Genomic DNA, 21,237 nt, shown 5'->3' on the forward strand with positions numbered 1-21,237 from the left:
TGTGTGTAATTTTGAAAAACTTTCTGGTGTCATTGTAAAGTTGAATATATAAAAAGTGTGTTGTACAGCTCTCTCCGTGCCCTTTCATGTGATATAATACACAATATGACGGTAGGTTACTTAAGCTTTAGGACATTCCTTCTTTTTTTATACTCCTGCTCTCTCTGCTCTCCCTCTCTTTCTTCTGGCAGCTGCGCCTGATGAGAGGTCTGGAAGTTTGCAGATATTCAGCAGCGGAAGCTCACACCCTAGAGGATATGAAGAGTTTTCCCTAAACATACCAGCTGCTGCTGGTGGTATTATCATCATTAAGTTGTGCTGCTAAACTTTAACAAGGCGTGTTGTTTGATCCTAATTAGCATCTGGCAGATTGGGGATACAACTCTGAGCAAATGAAAGGCTTTAGGTGCTTCACATGTTCATCAGTTTTATGTTTCAGGGGGGAAAAAAACTCAGATCCGGATCACTGAGCATCTTTTACTGTCAGATAAACGGACTGATACTTGCTCCTCGAAGGAGGGGTCAGGGAGAAAAGAAGGACTTCCTTTCTATAGGAAACTTTTCACATCTAATTCACAAAGAGGTCCAGACAGAGAGAGAGAAGGAGGGAGGGAGCTGCTGACTCAGGACTTTCCCCCTCCTCCGTCCCCGTCTTCTGAGCGGTGTGAAGCGGCAGCGCAGACGTGAACGAGGTGAGTCATTCAGATAGAGATCAGTCGGCTGCATGGGAGCGCTGTGGCGGTGATGTGAGATTGTGATGCATGACAGTCTGCTAGAAAGCACGGAGGCTTCACTAACTACAGTTTGGCTTTAACTTGTATAATGCTGCAGTGTGGACTACACAGCCAGCATAATAACTGCATGTACTTATGGATGCTATGAAATAAGAAGCATCAGTATGTAAACATGCCTTTCATCGTGATATTAGGAGAAAATCCCGTTTGATTTACAAGTTTCCACTTCAAGTAGAGATTTCCGCAAGAAAGAAAAAAAGAGAAAATCTTATGTAATACCCTTGGTCAGAGCGTGAGCCATGTCAAACATCTGGGTAAATCCCAGAAGGACCCAAATAGAAGCAAGCAGCACATTTCCACTGTGAGAAAGGAAGAAAACACCATTCAGGCAGTCGGGGTGAGGGTGGGTGGGGGGAATCATCAATCTATAATCACAATCAATTATTATAAATTCAAGTTTAAGCACAAATGACCAATAATGTAACCTGTAACCTGGGAAAGGAGCGTTTGTTTTGTTTTTTGTTGCTTTCTACTTTATTTAATTTGAAGCAGCAGATCAGCAGAATTTATGTGAGACTCCTAAAGATCTGCAAAACAGTGCACATTTACCCACATAGCGCTAAATCCAACCCCTGATTAGCGTTACGTAACTATGAATTGCTCCAAGCATATGGTGCTTTCTGCACCTCAGACAGACGAACTGTAGGATGGAGTCATAGTTTTATTGTTAGAACTCCTGAAGTCAGCTGACCTCACACCATGGGGATGGTTTTTATCGGTTTTATTAGACTGCTCACAGAGGTGGTCTGAGAGGATTTTCCTCACCGTGTTTGTTCTGGATTTTGAATTCTCCGTAAATATATTTGAGTTCAGGTTATCCTGTTATTGTTGTGCTTTGATTTTTGTGTTTGGACTTTTCATTCCTGCTTTTCATTCTCTATTCTTTATTTTTGCTTCTGCTCTTGGTCTTTATTAGGGGTACTTTGAGTGTCCTTGGTGTTTCTCTGCCATCCCCACCCTCTGGCTCATCTTTCTGTGCTAACTTTTGTCCTCCAGTGTTTGCTTGTCTCATGTTTGGAGTGAGTCATCTTGTTTTGGCTGAAACTTCCAGTCTGTCCTGGTTGTCTTGATTACATTAACTTGCATCTCATTCCCCTCCCCTCTTTACCTTCTCCCAATTAGTCCTCGGTGTATAAATAGCCCTGTCCTTCTTATTGCTCTTGTCGTGTCATCAGTTTTTGTTCCTGTTTTGTTCTCCGTGTTCTTTTGCTTCTTTTCTTCTTGTGTTTTCATCATTTTACCCTTGGACTCTGTTACTTTTTGGATTTGGTGAACAAACAAAGATGACCTTTAGTTTAATCAACTGCAACTCAACCATTCAAACCCTCTCAGAGCTGTCTGTAGCACAAAGGTGGACACATAAGTGCTAAAATATGACTCAGACACAGAAAACCTCCTGCTTCTCTCATTTAGGAAAGTGTCCCTTTGAAATGGACTGTCAAAGAAAAGGAAAGAGAGTTAGACACAGCTGAATCCTGAAAACTAAGTCCTTATCAGGATTAATTCAAGGCAAAAACATAAATAAATAATGGGGGGGGGGGGGGGTTAAATAGCATTTTCAAATTATTAGTTCCGTTTACAAAAATCCTGTTTTTGTTGTGAAGTCTTAATCCAAGTCTTCACCTTAAAAACATGTATTTTATACACAATTTTAACTCTGCATCTGATAGTGTCCTGATGTTTTGATGGCATTTCTCAAGTACTCTGTGGTTGCGCCTCTATTTTGCCCCTATGATTATTAAGAGTAATGTCCCATAGATATATGCAAATAAATGTGAATGTAACATTTCAGGAAAACCCGTACGATGTGATACAGCGTTACACGAGAACCCTTTCCTGAGGGTGCCAAGTAAACATTCGGAAAATATCGGCCGCTGTGAAGGTGGATACCGGCATTTCATATCTGCTAAGGCGCATTACAGACTTACTTTGTTTCATGGTGGCTCTTACTTTGTTTCTTCTCTTGATTATAGCAAAACAACAAGAGCAAGTTATTTTTAAGAGCGTGCAGAGGTTGCGTTCGTGGTCTTTAGCTGAGCAGCCACCTGTGTGTAAAGGATGCAACTGTGGTTATGGACCGAGCTGTCCTATAAACACAGCAGTACACCCTGTTCTGAACACAGAGAGTCTGGCAGACGGCCATCACCTATCCCCCAGTTCTCCAGAGTTTGCTATCTGAAAACAAAAAAAGCCCAGGGTCATTTTTCAAGCGATTTATGGTTCTTGCAGTCCAGATTCCTTTTGCAATGTTAAATCTCTGTGGATAACACACAATGACTAGGTTAAGCAGCTGGTTCTCATTCATTTGCTCATTTGCGAGTCTGTCATGGAGGAAAAATGTTGGTTCTGGTGACACACACTGTAGCAGCAACTACCGCAAACAGTGTCTGCGGTAGTTCCTGTTACATCTGTTTATATGTAGGCCAGTCTGTGAATAGAGTTTTTTTTCGAAAGAAATTCTGCAGCTGTGGATGGTACAGATGGTGAGATTAAAATAAAAAACAGCTACAAAGATTGGTTTGTAGAAGAAGTGAGTAAAGTACGCAGGAAGTAAGAGGAGCAGGTGTTTATGAGGCAAAACCAGCATGCCCAGTCTCAAACTCCTGTTGGCCACTGTCTAGCTGGCTGTGCAGTCATGGTAAAATATGGCCAGAGAAACATCTGGTTTGGCATGACTATACCAGAAAGCCCAGTTTTGTTTTTATTAACAGCATTATTATTATTGAGGTATACTCTCAGAATCACATTTAACTGACCATTAAAAGGCCGCTGGGCTGCCTGGTCAACTCATATTCAAACTTACTGACTGTCTTGAAAAAAACAAAAAGCTTTACTTGATTTTTTTTCCGCAGTTCCAGTCTCCTGATTTTTCTTCCCAGGTTGATGCATGTTTTTGCTGGCTCACTGCTTCAGATTCCTCTTTCTTTTTCCAGCTTCTGACATCATTATCTCACTTTCAAAGCAGCTGTCCAACAACTGACATTCCACATATAGGCCATCTCGCTATGTGATTACACCACTTGGGCTTCATTTTGATTTCAGCTACAAACTGGTAAAGTTTCATGACTTTATCTTACATGCTTTGTGCGACTTATCGCGTTCAGAAAGTAAAAAGACAGCTAGAAGTGCAGGCTCAAGTTCCCAGACGTGGAATAATCCAGGATTAGAAACCTTTCTCGCTGAAGGTCTTTGCTGAGTCTGAGCCAACAAGCAGACTTAACATACGTCTGGGAAACTGGATGATGAAACTCTGCTACAGTGAGTGTCACCAGGACACCACCAGGATGATGACACACAAATTCCAGATAATATAGAAAAGTCTCTCGAGTCCCTTTTCAGCAGATATTAACTCTCTGCTCTCACCTTAGTTACAGCCATGTCGGGCATCCTCCTCCTGCTCCTGTCCTTATCCTGCCTGGTGGCCACGGTGCCTCCTCCAGTCCCCTGCAGACACTGCTGTGATCACCTGGAGCCAGCAGAGGGCAGCGGCGCCCAGCCAAGTAGTTATGCCCCTGAGGTCCGCACATACATCAACATGACCATTCTGAAAGGTAACACATCTATAGCAGCCATCTGAGGTCAAGTCAAGTCACCAAGCACCAAATCATTTTTCTGTGTGAACCTGTGTAATATATGTAGTAGAACATCTGCAGACTCACAGGTTTTCACAATAAAGCCAGAATTTTGGGGGAAAAAACACTTTTAAACACATGTGTATTTGAAATTTAAGGAGAGGTCTTGTTTTATAAAGAGTTATGTTGGGATGGAATTTATGGCAACAAAAAAGAGTGAAGGCAACATGTTTATGAAGCCATGCAGGTCATTGGACAACCGAGCCAAAGACAACACAACAGGCCCAGTGTTTCTACACTGTATAATGTGCAAAAACAGAAAGTATGGCTGTGCTGAAGTATTTGGTCGTGTTTGAGACTATAGATAAAGCTGATGGACGGCGAGGGAAAACTATTTATTTCAATACTTTATTCAACAAAAAATATCAGCAAATATAGTTTTTAGATTAGAGGTGAAAAGTCTTCAAAAACTTAAATAAATCCAGTTACCTGTTTTTTGTTTGTTTTTATTTTTTCAAGCACAGACATCAGCTAACATGATGCTCTTTGTTATGATAAAGCAAGCTGGTCATTGGCATCAGAAGGAAGCATCACACCACTCACAGAACATATTGCAGGTTTTGGATGATTATCCGACAGCCTCAAAGACAATTTTAGACCAGCTTTCTTTGCAAAGCTCTTTCATTTGCAAGATGACAGTTTTCTTATATGTACTTTTAGTTCAATTCCCCCCCAACAGCATTCATGTTAAAAGCTCTGCTTCAACTTCACTGACCACCAGGTTTATACTGGTTTGCTCTTTTCCCTTCAGAGCTGCTTTAATTCTTCATGACACAGATTCAGCAAGGTGCTGGAAGCATTTCTTGGTGACATGACAGTATCACACATATTATTTGTTAAATTCATCCACACCATTTTTCTGAAGGGCATGATTCTACCATCTATGGGTAGAGTTTCAAACAGGATCAAACGACTGTTCTGGGTTTTGGACTTTTTAAAAATGATCTCATACTGTCGTGTAATTATTTTCACTTTAGGTGACAAAGGAGACCGTGGTGAGAGAGGCACACCAGGCAAAGCTGGACTTGAAGGACCTCCAGGCTCTATTGGGCCAGTGGGATCAAAAGGCTCTAAGGGTCAGGCTGGTCTCCCAGGAGACCCCTGCAAAGTCCAGTACTCTGCTTTCTCCGTTGGCCGTCGAAAATCCCTTCACAGCCTGGACTCCTATCAGGCGCTTGTGTTCGACACGGTCTTCGTTAACCTCGACGACCACTTCAACATGTTCAAGGGAACGTTCGTCTGCCACATCCCAGGCATCTACTTCTTCAACGTCAACATCCACACATGGAACTTCAAGGAGACGTACCTCCACATAATGCAGAACGACACAGAGCGGGCGATTGTGTACGCTCAGCCCAGCGACCGCTCAATCATGCAGAGTCAGAGCCTGATGCTGGAGCTGGAGCTGAACGATGAGGTGTGGGTCCGCCTGTACAAGAGGGAGAGAGAGAACGCCATTTACAGTGACGATGTAGATATCTACATAACGTTCAGTGGATACCTCATCAAGCCCAGTGAAGAGAAGGAATGAATCGGCCGAGTATTACTGTACCCGGTCGAGCTCGAAAGCAATTTACCACAAAACTGTCCTTGTAGATAAACACATACTCAACAAGATAAAAATGTTTATATAAAAAGAAAGACTCCTAGCTTTACCAGATTTCACTGGTGGGCTGAAAAAATCCACACAACACTGTAAAACCCAATAACACTTTGTTAATAGTATAAAGTTAAAACATTTGTTTTACTAGTATAAATTTATACTCATTTTAGGTTCAAGAAGAGCCATGCACGTGCATTCAGATTCAAAATTTCAATATTAATATTAAGAAAATATGAAGTCGTCACCGATTTAAGAAAACAAAACAATACATTTAACGAAATCAACAAATAATGAGTTAAATATTAAATAATTTAAATGCTGCACAGCAGTGAGTGGCCTAACTAAATAAAATGGGCAGTGTGCTTTCTGCAGTAAGTATAAAAAAAACAATCACCACATGTTCACACGTCAACTGCACAGAAAAAACAGCAAGATCTGTCAAGAAGTCTCAAGTGGCCTCTACCGCTTAGATCTACTGCATGCAAGAAGCAGTGAGAAAAACCACACCAGCTCTCTGCAGTGCTTCCACCGTCTAGTCAAACATAAGGCTCTGGGGCCAGAATCGGCCCAGCGAAGACTCGATTCCGGCCCACTGGACGGCTTTAGTAAATGTAAGGAGTGCATAAATATTTAACTTTTAACTGTATTTCCATAAGTTTTACAGCTTTTCTTATTGATAAAGACTGGCAATGGGGGTGGGCAGTCTTTATCAATAAGAACAGTTTTTAACTAACAGATAAACGTTCCTGTTGTTCCACTAAGTCCACTCTAAATGAATGACAATAATTATAGGACAGTGTGTGCAATGAACTATCGTCAAATTTTGTGTCATTTTACACAATTATTATGTCGTTTGACTGCTTTGACCCAAAGATCAAAGCAGGCTGCATGTGGCTCAATAGAATGAGTTTGATATCGCCGGTCTAGAACCAAAAAAAGCAAAGAAAAAAAAAGGGTTTGGCAACCCTAAAACCACATCAGATTGGTATCTACAAGGGCAATGCTCTGTATCACTATTAAAAAAAAAAGAAGAAAAACTTGAATTAAATATCTTTATCTCAGGGAGGAAAAAATAAAACCATTTAAAACAGGATACATCAAACAATAGGTGTGCAATAGCCTAGGCCCTGAAATCTGTCTTTAGATTAGATTCACATTTCAACAGGTATCACAGGATACGGTTGCAGGGTCTGCTTTGAGCTTCTGACAGGAGTGTAACATAAGCCCTTCTTTTCTTCAGCCGGGGGCTCAAAGTCAGTCTGACTTTGGAAAACCAAGACGATCAGTCGCATCACCTCCTTGCACCAACGACTCTTATACTGATCCAGCGTCAATCAAACAGATTCATTGCTTTCAGCTGTGCTCATAAAAGGAAAAAAATGACTGCCCACACCTGCCTGCAAGAGATGGTGCTTAGTCTAAGCTCTCACAAATGTGAAAAATGCACATTAGTTAGCTTTACAGGTGACTGTGGGCAGATTCTGTTACCCTTACCTAAAGGTGGGGGGACTGTTTCCACTGTGCTGAGCTAAGCTGGCAGCTGTAGTTTCATATTTGCCAAATGAGAGAGGTAAATATATTCTTATGAACCCCACAGCAAAAAAAAAAAAAAAGAAAGAAAAGTTTGCATTATATAACATTTTTTACCCACAAAGCAGTTTCATTGTGTTTCTCAATCACAGACATGTTTTTAAACCATCAAATATCAAATAAGTCTTGGTTTGGAATCCATCACTCCTGCCCCTGATGTGTAAAACTAGATGCATTAAACAAAGCATGAACTTTACAAAGATACAGGCTCAATCTGTTTATTTAACATGAAAGATTATCTGTATTTGGTGTTCAGAAGCATTTTATATGACATTCACTGGGAAGATTTGCTGTTAGTGAGTTTTGCTAAAACACGGTGCTAACTGAACTCCTGCTGAATTTGGGTTTGGGAAATGTATATTTTACAAAGTATTCTCCTTTCCTTCTAAGATTTACATCTTCAGCTAACTTTAATCTTTTATGCATGCAAAACCAATAAATTAAAAACACAAATAACTAAGCTCTGGCAGTCATAGTTTAAAATTACGAGTGAGAAAACTGATTCTCCAGACGACAGCAAATGAATAACTCTCAACTTCTAATCCTGAGTCGTGCATTAATAACAGATAAATAACAGCCAGAAAAGTCTTTTTGTTGCAAAACTGCGATGTTTAACCTTTATGATGTCATCATTTCATCTGAGTAAACCTTCACTTCTAACCACTAAAAACTTTTTAAATCGTCCTGGATTCCACATAAACATTTGTGTCAGTTTGAGGAAATTCCCTGATAGCATTCGTTAGATATTACAAGGGAAGTGCAGACACACAACCCGACAAAGTTATGTCACTAAAGCTGTGAAGGAAAATGAAACTACGCTGCCCTCTGGACTGCAGAGCTTAATGCAGCACAAAACACAAATACTAATCTGAATATTAAAAGCACTCCAAACATTGATACATAATGTAATATTTGAGAATGTGAAGCATTAATTAAACTGTATACACTAAAAAGTGAGCCATTGCCGTATTGCTTTAAACCTGCATTCTTTCTAATGGCCAGCAGGGGGAGACTTATCAGGCTGTTAAAAGAAAAATAAGTAATGTTACTTTCCTTTCCCTGTGACGAGAATAAACATTTTCATTATGACTTTATGCGCTCGGTTACTAATTTCAGGTCACAGTTGGGTTCACGTTGTAAATATGACCATTATTAGAGTCACAAAACAGGATAAATCGGCGTATACTCACGACCAGTGTTGGTCAAGTTACTTGAAAAAAGTAATCAGTAACTAATTACTGATTACTTCCCCCAAAAAGTAATCCAGTTACTTTACTGATTACTTCTGCCCTTTTCAGCCCAATTCTGCTTTTTCTGCATAATCCATCATACAAAATGTAATCAAATGGAAAAGTCTCTTTTTTTAAACTTGTTTTATCAGTTTTAATCTTTTAACTTTATGCATCAAGCAAAAATGAAATTATATGCAACATTCTCTGACTTGAAGAAATTAGTTTAACATTTAAACCTATTTTCTGCACATTCCAGCACATAAAATAAAATATTTTTTGTGTTTACACTCAGTCTTTCAAATAGATGCAAGTAAAACACAGCAGAAAATAAATAAAGTCAAAGACTAACGGTCCTGTTGCTCTATTTTCACCTGTAAAGCAGGAGTGGGGTAGGCGGAGGTGTGCTCTGGTGCAGGTGTGCCGCAGCGGTCATTTGAAGAATCTGCGAGTTTCTCTGTGAATTTCACATTACGTCGTAGCGCACTCGGTGCTTGTTTAGGGGGTTTTTTCGCTGTAAAAAGTTTTCTTCCCACGCACAACGGACGCTAATGTTTTTGTCACTTTTTATGGAATCAAACTCAAAGTAAGGTCAGTACTTCCACGCTTTAAACGCTGCACACTCATACTCTCAATACATGATCCACTGTTGATCTGCGCACAGCTGTTGTCACGAACATCGCACTCGCTTACGTCACTGTCATGAGACATTCTTGCAAAAAAATCACGGTTTCAGTAACGCAGTAACGCAGCGTTCCTACGGGAAAGTAACGGTAATCTAATTACCGTTTTTGCAACAGTAATCCCTTACTTTACTCCTTACTTGAAAAAAGTAATCAGATTACAGTAACGCGTTACTGCCCATCTCTGCTCACGACTCACAAGTCATAAGGCAGTGAGCGTGCCGTGGGCCTCAGTTTCATGGTTAAATCTAACAGTGCGCTCCATTTGAAGTTGTGTATACACTGTTGTGTATTTGTGACTCGCTAAATAAGCCATACATAGAGCACTGACCAGCCAATATCCATGAAAGCACTGCAGCGATGTTTTGAAGAGCAAAAACAGGCGTTGTGCTGTTTTTCCACACTTGTGTCAAATCACTCCCAGTTCTCACTTCTGAGACAAATGGAACGCAGCATGACCCTCACTCACCATGGGTGACGTCATGGGGGTTACATCCATCTTTTATATACAGTCTGTTCCACCTTTAAGGCCGTGCCGTTGATGATCTAACAGCAGTGACTCCTTATCCAGCTTTGGTTATTCCGTGACTGGAATAAAAAGTGAATGTTGTTTATAGTAGTCAGCAACAATAATGATAAGAACGTCTTTTTGGACACATGTTCAATGTGAGCCCGTCTTATTTCATGTCCACTCATGTCAGTCCCCACAGACTGACATGAGTTATATAAAATAAATGAAAGAAGCAGAAAACGGGTTATTGTTCATTTGTTTCTACTCATCTAAACTATTTATTTTCTGCCAGTCACTTGTTCACATTACCATCATGTGTCCCTAGGGTCAGTCCTTCAGCTGGAACCTGCATCATTAAACTTAGATTTGTTGATTTGTTTTCAGGGTATATCATCAAGGTGGGTTTCCAGCCAATCACACGTACATCACAGCATCTTATCTGCCTGACATAATCTACTGGGCAAAGTCAGGAAGCATATTTAAGCCATGCCATGTTTAAGGTATACTTTTTGTCTTTTCAGTTTAAACTAAAGCCACGATTATTTAGGTATTTACATAGGTGCCCAGATCAGCACTGGCAGCCACGACAAAATGACTGGAAGATGGTGATAAACTTGTCCACACTGACACCTTGAGGAATAAAAGTAGAGGTGCTTGATATTTAACTACATTCTTGATGACTAGAATTTTTGTCCCACCTGTGATATGAATCACAAATATACAAGCACAAACAAACTAAAGCAAGTGGCGAGCTGAAGTGTTCACACTGGAGACACGGTCAGCATTTCCTGTTAACATTTTTGTGGGCTGCACTGGTTTCCTGTCATTCTCTTACAAGCCATGTGTTTTTCACCACAATTCTCAGCTCTCATTCAAAGTGATAGTTGTGTTTTACATTGCGTAACCTTTCGCAGTCTGGTAGATTAATGTTAGTATTGCACATAATCACACTAAAGAAGAGCAGATTAACCTTTCCTGCCCCGCAACATTATTTCTCTGAATTCCAGCTACATGAATACTTCTAAAATGTGCCATCAAGTTCAAATATGACATTTGTGTTTTTAACATCAGTTGAGATGAAGTAGGCTATGGTTTTTGCACTGCCGTGTAAACAAAGTGTTCAAGGCAGCCGTTGAAAAAAGAAAGCCGCATTTATTCATGATTTTTATTTCTGCCAATAAATAAAAGTCAATTCTTTGCACTTTCACAGAAATGAAAAATATCATTTTTAACTGAATGAATGTAAACACTCACATAAAAAAAGACCAAAGAACAGAAGTTTGTTTTTGTTAAAGATGACTGACTTGCAAAAACAAACACGAGTAAGGTTGAAATGCAGTTTTTTTCCATTATCTTCATACAAACAAGCTTTTTTTTGTATATTTAGAACAATGATGTTGAGATGACATTAGATTTTTAATTATTTTGTTGTTGTTTTTTTACAGTAACAACACCCCACAGTTGCACAAAACAAACCAAAAAGCATTGAAACGACACTGACTCAGTGTGTGTGTTTGTGAGTGCACACACATAAGAACATGCAGAATAATGTCGGACAGAGCATGACCTCACATACAGTCTGAACCAAACACAGGCACGCTGGAGAAACAAATTCATACAAATTCACACATAAAGACATTTACGGTTCTCCTAAAGGGCTCCTGTGTTTCCTTTTTCCCCCCCAAATGATGATTGCACACGATAAACACAGGCCAGCACGTCAAGCATACTTTGCTGTGGCTTCATACAGCTCTTACTGTATTTGGATTTAAGTAAAAATTAAGTCCTACAAAAATACTTTTTTTTTTTGCTGTGTAAACTTTTGCAACCAAAGGCACTGTCTTCCCTTTGCACTTTTCCCCCTTAAAATTGACCCAGCCTCATGCTGCGAAGCTCCGACTCTAACCGTGTTCACGCCTTCGCCCTTCAGCTAGCGCCGAGTATAGCCTCATTATACATTACAGTTGTACTTTGATGTTATCATCAAACCAACTCGATGCATCTCACAGCAGCGCAGTAGCGTTGCACAACTGAAAACTGTGTTTTGCTGGCTTCATATAAATGTGCTCAGCTCATTTGCTACAAATACAATGCATCCCATGAAAATTCTGCCCTTAGATTTTAAAAAATGTAAATAAATTACTGCCTATCAATGCTCCCCCTCAGCCTCCTATTAGATGCACCTATGGTATCCTTCTTCAGTTATCACATTCACAAGATTTTCAGAACTTGACCTCTGACCTTAGAAGAGGTCAGTTATCACCTATGGCATCAATTTGAAATTCCTAAGTTGCCTCGTGTCAACACCACCCCGGTTACCCCCCTCAACCCCATCAGCCTTTTATGGCACTGTTGCAGTCTTCAGGGTTACCCAGCATAATTAAGTGTTAAAAACTGTACACTGTGCATGGAAACACCAAGCAAGTGTTGATGGCAACAACATGAAACAAAAGAAAATGTTCCCTTTACAAACTGTTTAAATACACAGAGGCACGTTTGAACAAGTACAACTATGAAGACCAAAAAAAAAAATCCTCACACCAGGGATTTATATTTTAAAAGACAAGCTGAGACAAATCCCACTAATCTGCCTGCTGTGCTGCCTAATGGAGCTGCTGTGCTTCTGTACGATGAGGCTACATCATGCTTTGAAACTGCTAAAATAAAGCAAGCAGCTAAAATGTTGTCAGAATAAACTGTTGGTATCATTTAATGGGCCATGCAAATGTTCCAGGTGTGAAAAAGCAGCAGGGTTTTCTCTGTAAGAGTTAGCAACATGAACATATTCTTCATGTCCGTGTATGAGGTATAACTGAACTGTCATTAGTATGCATTTTCAACAGAAAAATCCCTTTCATGCTTAACATAAACGTTGCACTTTTACAATGTGAAATAAATAAGCTGACCTACAATTAAAAGAACTACAATTAAAACTAAGCAAGCAGACTTTTTTTTTTTTAAAGCAGGCCAAAATTTCCAAAACTGCTGCAGCCGTGCTAGCATCACAACGAGCATGGTTTCCGTGCCCCCGCAGAGGTGGGATCTTTCAAACATCGCACTACAGAAGCCTCTCTGAGCATCACAGTTAGTCACAACACAACTGTGGCCACAAATGGCAGGCATGAAGGGGACATCAAAGATGAGACTGCAGCACACGCAGCATGGAGTTTTGAATTAAAGGGGACATGTTACTGCCACAACTACACACGATTCAGAGTTTAATAAAAATAAAAAAAAAATAAAAACTGGGCCTCGGTGAAGAACCTCAGCTCATCTGCTGTTCACCTCCTTTCACCTCCCTTTAAGCCAGCTTTCTTCTTCTGATTGGTTTTGCCCTTTGTAGACAGGAGGTTCGAGCAGCTGGCTATGAGACAACCAACATTAGGAATAGCTGCTCCCATGTCATTCAGATTCAAGAGTAGGAAAAAGAGACAAAAAACACAGTTTGAAATTAAACATTAGGGCTTGAAAAGGGTTTGAAACTTTGGCCACGTTTCGTATCAGCATCCACCACTGTAACAGCACATATATGAAAGAAAATAAGGAGAGAACACAATAGGTCCTCTTTAAGGACTACACTGAACACACTTCATCTATTTGTTCATGTCTAACCTCTGTGCTTCTTGTTAGCTTTGTTGAGAAAAACCATAACTGATAATGGCTTTGACTCATTAGTGTGCTTCCTCAGAAGATTGAGTGTCTAGACGTTTAGTTTAGCATAAGCAACACTGGAGAAAACATCTGCACAACCCAGAAGAAGGAGGGATGTGTCACTGTGGTTGGGGTCAACATTTAATAAAAAAAACAAAAACGCATCTTGTCTGCGTGGCTCCATCAGCTCAGTAGAATCACGAGTCACTCATTGAGGAGTGAGTCTGGTTTCTCGTATCCAAACAGCCTGAAGTCAGGTTCGTACAGCTTGTACAGTTCCCTGCGTGCCTCTACTGGAACTGTGCTGAACCAGTCTGACTCCCAGCTGCTGGCTGTAAGGTTCCTGCTGGAGGTGGGAAACTCCACCACGTTGTCTACCCGCAGCAGTCGCAGCAAGTGCTCAGCATCTTCCTCTGCCGTCTCTAAGTGTCCCACAAAGTCATACTGAATTTGACATGGGTGACAAAGCCGATACACTTGCCGCCAGTGCTCATTGAAGGGCATGTCCTTCTCTGTCTGAGGGTCCAGGAGATACTGGATGAAGTGGGAGAAAGAGGGATGGATACCCAAAGAAAAGGCTTCATCCACAGAAGCAGGAGGCGTCGGCTGGTTGCCGTAGCGGCGCAGCATGACCTGCGCAAAGCGTCGGTAGAAGTCCTCATTGGGTAGCTCAAACTTATTCCGGTAGGCAGAAATGAGACGGACAAAAGGGTCGCGCACAAAGAGGAACTTGGTGTACTTCTTCAGCTTCACCTGGGAAAAATAAATTACAGTTTTCTTAACATTCAATTACTGAATACACACATGTGCATTTCAAAACTGTAAAGGTGGAAAAAAAAAAAAAAAGAACAGAGCAGAGAGCAGTATTCATCTTCCTGTGCTGCATCAATAATGTCTCTGTGAGAGATCAGTCATGCATCCCCATAACATTGAAGGGCCTTATATAAAACAGAATAAACATCTAACTGAGGTAGAAGGTTCAGAACACATTCCAGGTAGCTCGAAGCAAATTCATCAAAAGATAAAAAAATAAATCAACAGCATATTTACCAAGTTAAATTATATTTTTTTACTACCATACAGAGAACAAGAAGGTGGGAAATTTGGACAGACCTTCATGAGGTGCCTTGCAAACTTGCCATAACGTTTCCAGAACTTATTGAAGGTGAAGTGCATGCTGCTGTTGTGGACCAGGTCCCTGGGGATGGCCAGGGGGTCTCTCTGAGGAACGCCCTCCTGCAGCAGGCTTTCACTGAGAATTATCATGATGCGCTTCCAGTTACTGCACGCTACCTGAGAAGGGAAAGTTTATTGTCCACTCAGATGTCACAGTGAAACAGGCAGATACACACTGTCTATGAGCGTGTGACCACTGACAGGAGGGAACCATGTATGCCGTTGTTACATGTGCCTTATTAAGTTTTACAGGAGCATGTGTCTGCATACCTTGGGAACATAGCAGTAGATAATGCCATGCCTGTCATCCACGATTAGATGATCCAGCTCCTTGTTGGGAATGTCGTCAAATGAACGGTTTTTGCCATGAAATAAGATGCTGTCATTGGCGCACATCTCCTGAAGCAACCTCCGCCTCTGCTCCTATCGTTCCATTCGTGAAGCACAGGAAAATTAACAATTACCAACTGAGGTTATAAATACTTCATATTCAGACATTGCTCACTGACTGGGGAGCTTTTGCTCCTTCATTTACATATTTAGGGATATTAACCAAAATTATATCGACAGCAAGAAGTATCAACAGTATCAACCTCTGTGGGTGCCTTTAAGGTTACCGCTGTCACACGTGATTATAGTTACGACAGGCTCTTTTTCTTTAATGCCAGTTTGAATTTCTTAAATCTGCGACTAGGTTAACACTGTCTCAATTAGAAGCTCTGCTCCTGTCAACTACTCACAGCCCAGAAATGTGAAGGTTCTGCTCATTAGTACAGATTTCCTCACTGGACTTTGTTACATGACAGACATTTGGATGTGCTGGAGCAGGGAGAAGGCACACAGGTGGAAATAAGAACAACTTAACTGACTCTATTTAAGTCATCTCATTGAAGAAGCAAGAAACCGGCACGCAGAATGATTCATTTTTTTGTGCAGCAACTGTGCTTTTCCTGCTAAGACATCTCAAAATGCCAGCAGTAAAACTTTTAATCAACTAGTAAACATTTACTACTACTAACAACAATAAAAACTGAGTTAACCTGTCTGTCACGGAGCTCTGGAGCCAGTGGGGTCAGGTGAATCTTCCACTCCCGCCGCGGTATATATCGTTCCTCTGCTTTCTCTGACTGGTTGCTTGTGTCAGCCGGGGCAGCGTCAGTGGGCTCACCAGTTCCCGGCTCCAAGAACTGGTTAACAAAGGCATCGATGTCCGACAGGAAGGACGGGGCTCGAGAGGTCTGTGGCCTCTTCTGGGGAACGGGGTGCGGGACTTTGGGGCCCGGGGAGACAGGAGTGTGCAAATAGAAATGGGAGGCACCGACATCGTCCCAGTAGATGATGATCAGAAGGATCATAAAGGCCGAGCCCAGGACTACAAAAATGCGGAACATCCTGGACGTTCCCATGGTGACTGTTGCTTGCTACAGGGTCACCATGGCAACAGAGTCAAGGTCCAGGAGCGCTCTCTCTCTCTCTCCGTCTCACCATGGCGATAGATGCACGGAGTCTGTGGTAGCATCAGACTTATTGTGGTGCTGGTGCATTGCAGGAGCGCGCTGCACAAGAGAAGAAGTGGTCAAACATCAATAAACTCACCTCTGTGTCATACCTACACACACACAAACACACAAAAAGCATAGTCGTGTCTTTAATGTCCAGCTGGAGTACAGGGTTCAACACCTGTTCTGACACTAACACAGAAACAATAATTTATTAAATTAATTATTTTGTTGCTTTGCAAATTCAAAAAAGAAGTCTGGTTAAAAAGCACAGAACTGCAGTCTGGATGACAGAAGCTTTCTAATGATTTTACTTTCATACAGTGAAAAGATTCAAAGTATCTGACAAAAAAAAAACCGAAAAGTTTTTTTTTTAAATGCAACAAAAAATCTTTCATCTTTCACTGTTTTTCCACTTTTCCCCACATTTAAGCGAACCTACTAAAGCATACACGTTGATGCTAAAGTAAAATGACAACCTACTAAGGTATTCTGGTTCTCCTATTAGTTAAGAACTTGAAATCTAAAGCAAACTCAAGCGAGCATGACAGTTTATTGAGTTTGCTTTTTTGACGAGGCGCGCACTCAATCTCTCTGTCAGTGCTCGGAGCTGACCTCACTCCCACTCCCTGCAGTAAAATCACGAGTGGTTGTCAAATATTTCCATTTTAGGAGGCTCTGCACGCCATAAAAGTTTTGCACTGCACAAGTATCCAGCTGTATCCATAGCAGCTTTCCAGCTGATTAGGGCACAGCACGTTAATAGTGAGTAATGAAGTAAAAGCCCACAGTGAAAAAGGTCAACACCAAATATTTTACACACCCGACCACGATGTAGTCTGCATGTACAAAACACACTGAAGCCCTATGTCTTCAAGTGATGCACAAAATGGGTTTGTTTCTATAGCTACAGGAAAAAAACAGCCTGGAAGTGATGGAATACATAAAGGATCTGTCCTCCCCGTGACTTAATTCAGCCGCATGTGTTTTAATCCACTGCCAGTCTATCTGCTCCTTCATGTTCAGTTTAAAAGTCGCAGGGCGTTACTTTCCATTCCTACGCACGTCTAAAATTGGAGCTCTCTGCAACAGTCCTCATATTATTTCCTCTTTCCTGAAGCTAAGAGGGGTCCATTGACATGGAAAGTCATCATCAGCCTACTCGGCGGCCTGCAGATGGCACTTCTCTGTGCACAAACAAATTAACTGCTGTTCTATAATGTACATCATAAGCCCAAATGCATTAAGTTCATCAGTCACTAAATGAGCGTACATTAATTCCACTAAATAAGTACAGTTCTGACATACTTCTTCTTTTTCCCCAATCAGTATTTCTGTCTCATAGCACTTTACTTCTGCTGCACCACATATCAGAGGCACACTTTCTGAAACCACAGCTACAGTACTTCTAGGTCTAGATCTGACACACAGAAATATATAAAGGTCTATCAAATAATTTTTAAAAAACTCACAACTGATCGAGCACATTAGAAAAAACCGTGCTGCCACAAAAAAGCACATAAATTAATAAGCCACACTGGGTTATCATCATCATTACTAAATAATAGAGTCCATCATTGTTCCTGTCCCGAAGAAACCCCACCCTGCTTCTCTCAATGACTATCGCCCTGTAGCCCTCACCTCAGTAGTGATGAAGTGCTTTGAACGCCTGGTCAGAGACTTCATCATTTCTTCACTACCAGACACACTGGACCCACTACAGTTCGCTTACCGTCCAAATCGTTCCACAGACGATGCCATCTCTCATCTCCTCCACACATCACTCACTCACTTGGACACTAGAAGGGGGAATTATGTTAAAATGCTCTTCATAGACTACAGCTCTGCATTTAACACCATAATTCCCTCCACACTCACCACCAAGCTGGAGCATCTGGGACTCAGCTCATCTATGTGTCAGTGGATCTCCAACTTCCTAACTGGCAGACCACAGGCAGTAAGGATGGGCGGACATGTCTCAGCCTCCACCACTCTCAGCACTGGAGCCCCCCAGGGGTGTGTTCTGAGCCCCCTGCTGTACTCTTTGTACACATATGACTGTGTGGCCACTACCAGCTCCACCACCATCATCAAGTTTGCTGACGACACCGTCGTGGTGGGCCTGATCTCTGATAACAACGAGACGGCCTACCTGAAGGAGATTAGGAATCTGGAGAACTGGTGCCAGAGGAACAACCTCCTTCTAAACGTCAGTAAGACAAAGGAGCTGATAGTGGACTTCAGCACTAAGCAGGAGAGGAACTACCAGACCCCCGTCATCAACGAGTGCCCAGTGGAGAGAGTGGACAGCTTCAAATACCTCGGAGTTCACATCACGCAGGACCTGTCATGGTCCTGTCACATCAACACCGTGGTGAAAAAGGCCCGACAGCGTCTCTACCACCTCAGACGCTTGAGAGACTTCCAACTGCCCTCCAAGGTGCTCAGGAACTTTTACTCGTGCACCATAGAGAGCATCCTGGCGGGAAACATCTTAACCTGGTTCGGGAACAGCACCATGCAGGACAGACGAGCTCTACAGAGGGTTGTGCGGTCAGCTGAGCGCACCATCCGCTCCGAGCTCCCTGACCTGCACTCAATCTACAGCAGGCGGTGCTGGACCAAGGCCAGGAAGATCGTGAAGGACCTCAGCCATCCCAACAACAGACTGTTCTCTCTGTTGAGGTCAGGAAAGCGATTCCGCTCCCTGAAGACCAACACAGAGAGACTGAGGAGGAGCTTCTTCCCGCAGGCGATACGGTCTCTCAATCACACCACCACACAGTACTGACCCACACATATGGTTCTTACACACACACTGGACTTTCTGGACTTTGTTTTTGCACAACACTGGTCACTATATTCTTCATTTCCGGTTAATACTTGTACAGCTGCTGTTATTGTGTATATATTTATTTATATTTCTTCATACATTCTTATATAGTTCTATATTGTGTATTTTGTTGTACAGTTATTTTATTTTCAACTTTAATTTATATATTTTATCTTATTCTCCCAGTTAAATTTACCCTTCATTCTAATTTGTGTTGTACAGTTATTTCATTTTTAACCTTAATTTATATTTTATTCCTTCCTAGTTAAATTTACCCTTTTTAATTTTTCATATTTATTTCCTATCTTATTCATAGCCTTTCCTTTTTTGTTTTCTTTAGGTCACGAGCAGTTGTCCAAGCATTTCACTACATATCGTACTGTGTATGACTGTGTACGTGACAAATAAAATTTGAATTTGAATTTAATAATAGAAGAAATAGCACTTAACTTTCTTTGTTTGATAATTTGTTAATTTTAATATGTATTGTTATGTTTTCATATTCCTAGCTTGCCTACTTTCTAGTCATATTACTCATATGCGTTGTTTTTGCTGTGAATTTTGTAAACGTTGTGATTTATTATTATTACTATTATTATTATTAGTTGAATAATTAATCCGCTGGATTTTCTTCATCTTCTTGCGCTGTATGTTTGTGTGGAATTTTTTGGTGCATTTCAAACAGCACAACAAGAAATTCACATTCAAATTCACATTCATACGAGTACATTTACCAAATCTTTTCGATTGGATACTGAATATCAAGGAGGCCACGATTTCCACATAAGAACTCACATATGAAGCTTATGCTATTTAAACTACCCAAATCTGTTCATTAATATTATATTTCCTTCATTTTTATGCCTAAACAAGTTGGTTAAGTCTAAGAAAACTTGTGAAAAATATGTGTGGTTATTTCTTTCATTCAAGTCAGCACTGTTATCCGTGGACAGGAGGCTGAAGCTTTGGATTTTAGACGGACTTATTGGAAACATTTCCTCTGAGCGATTTAAACAGTCGCTTCAAAACTCTTTCGCGTTTGTTTTATTTCTCGGCACGTCCCCGCCGGTGTAACCCCGCCGGTGTAAACCAAAGACAAAGCCGTGTGCCGGTAGACCGAGCGGCAGATAAATCACTCCGTCCTGTCCGCAGCCGCCTCCAGCGGATGCCAGACCGGACACAATGTAGCCTTTGACGCGAAAGCAGCTCCGCGGGAACGGGCTGTTCCTCGCGCCGGGAAGCTCTCCGCGAGGGGGTTTCGGTTAATTAAAGCGTCGCGTGCAGCTGTTTGTCCTTTATCGGGTGTTTTTCGTGGGAAATAATGAAGAGAAGCCAAAGGCGGGCTGATAGTGTGCCTAGCGGTGTGTCTTGGTGTTAAAGTAGTCCTCGGCGTTGGAGAAAAGGTCAGCGCAAAACTGTTTAGCTGCTTAATAAGAGCCGACACGTTGCGTTACTTTAAAGATTTCTATGTAACGACAGGAACGACGTGGGGAAAACACACATTTCTCACCTCGCTCTGTGTCCACTAGCTCCCAGCGCCGCGTCAGCTGAACCTGTCTGTGCTGCCAGCCGCTTTTTCTTGTTTTGTCCTCTTGGAGGAGCGCGAGCACCCAAAGCACCGCGAGAGTTCACAAGCTGAGCTTTCTGCAGATTGAGCGCACGAAGGGAAAAATTCACTTTTCTGGGTCAGCTCCAGCATACCGTGTCTCTGCTCGGGGATGATTTATGGAGACAGCCTCTCCACCCTCCCTCCCAACCTCCCACAGGAGCAGAGTACTGAAAATAACATATTTTACCTGCAATCCTAAATGTCACCCTCCTCTCAAACACACGAAATAAGACCCTAAGAATGATCCTAAGTAAATGTGTTCGTGGGTACGTGTAATTATTTCCGTTGCCTCGGGCTGATGCGGTTAAAATCCAGTTATTTGTGAACTCTTTTCATCCTGTGACTTCCAACGTAGCAAGGAGCCCCCACAGAGCAGCTGATTTACTTTGCATCCCCCTCACACACACACAAAATCATCTGTTTTCAA

The 21,237-nt window shown here is 41.5% G+C and overlaps 2 protein-coding genes across 2 annotated transcripts; one reads left to right on the forward strand and one right to left on the reverse strand.

Annotated features, from left to right (window-relative positions):
• The first annotated feature begins 199 nt into the window (after positions 1–199).
• c1qtnf6a (C1q and TNF related 6a) lies at positions 200–7,700 on the forward strand. The gene is made up of 3 exons (XM_005946194.3): positions 200–692; positions 4,163–4,345; positions 5,404–7,700. The coding sequence occupies exons 2-3, from the start codon at positions 4,171–4,173 to the stop codon at positions 5,955–5,957; spliced, it is 729 nt and encodes a 242-aa protein (XP_005946256.1). The 5' UTR covers positions 200–692; positions 4,163–4,170; the 3' UTR covers positions 5,958–7,700.
• Positions 7,701–12,022: 4,322 nt separating this feature from the next.
• Positions 12,023–20,897, reverse strand: chst12a (carbohydrate (chondroitin 4) sulfotransferase 12a). Its single transcript, XM_005946195.3, has 5 exons — positions 20,712–20,897; positions 15,910–16,425; positions 15,140–15,292; positions 14,807–14,986; positions 12,023–14,446 (listed from the first exon to the last, which is right to left on the reverse strand). Exons 2-5 carry the CDS (start codon positions 16,273–16,275, stop codon positions 13,898–13,900), a joined length of 1,248 nt encoding a protein of 415 aa, XP_005946257.1. The 5' UTR covers positions 16,276–16,425; positions 20,712–20,897; the 3' UTR covers positions 12,023–13,897.
• Positions 20,898–21,237: the final 340 nt, after the last annotated feature.

This window comes from Haplochromis burtoni, unplaced genomic scaffold (assembly GCF_018398535.1).
Source record: "Haplochromis burtoni strain Fernald_Lab_line unplaced genomic scaffold, NCSU_Asbu1 Contig_464, whole genome shotgun sequence".
Classification (NCBI taxonomy): domain Eukaryota; kingdom Metazoa; phylum Chordata; class Actinopteri; order Cichliformes; family Cichlidae; genus Haplochromis; species Haplochromis burtoni.

What these genes read in the sequence shown, in the direction of transcription:
- c1qtnf6a (XM_005946194.3), top strand. Translation starts at nt 4,171, where the DNA reads ATGTCGGGCATCCTCCTCCTGCTCCTGTCCTTATCCTGCCTGGTGGCC. An exon ending in CAACATGACCATTCTGAAAG is followed by an intron (nt 4,346 to 5,403) that starts GTAACACATCTA and finishes TTTTCACTTTAG; the next exon opens with GTGACAAAGGAGACCGTGGT.
- chst12a (XM_005946195.3), bottom strand. Translation starts at nt 16,275, where the DNA reads ATGGGAACGTCCAGGATGTTCCGCATTTTTGTAGTCCTGGGCTCGGCC. An exon ending in CAGAGCTCCGTGACAGACAG is followed by an intron (nt 15,293 to 15,909) that starts GTTAACTCAGTT and finishes ATGGAACGATAG; the next exon opens with GAGCAGAGGCGGAGGTTGCT. An exon ending in TCTACTGCTATGTTCCCAAG is followed by an intron (nt 14,987 to 15,139) that starts GTATGCAGACAC and finishes TTCCCTTCTCAG; the next exon opens with GTAGCGTGCAGTAACTGGAA.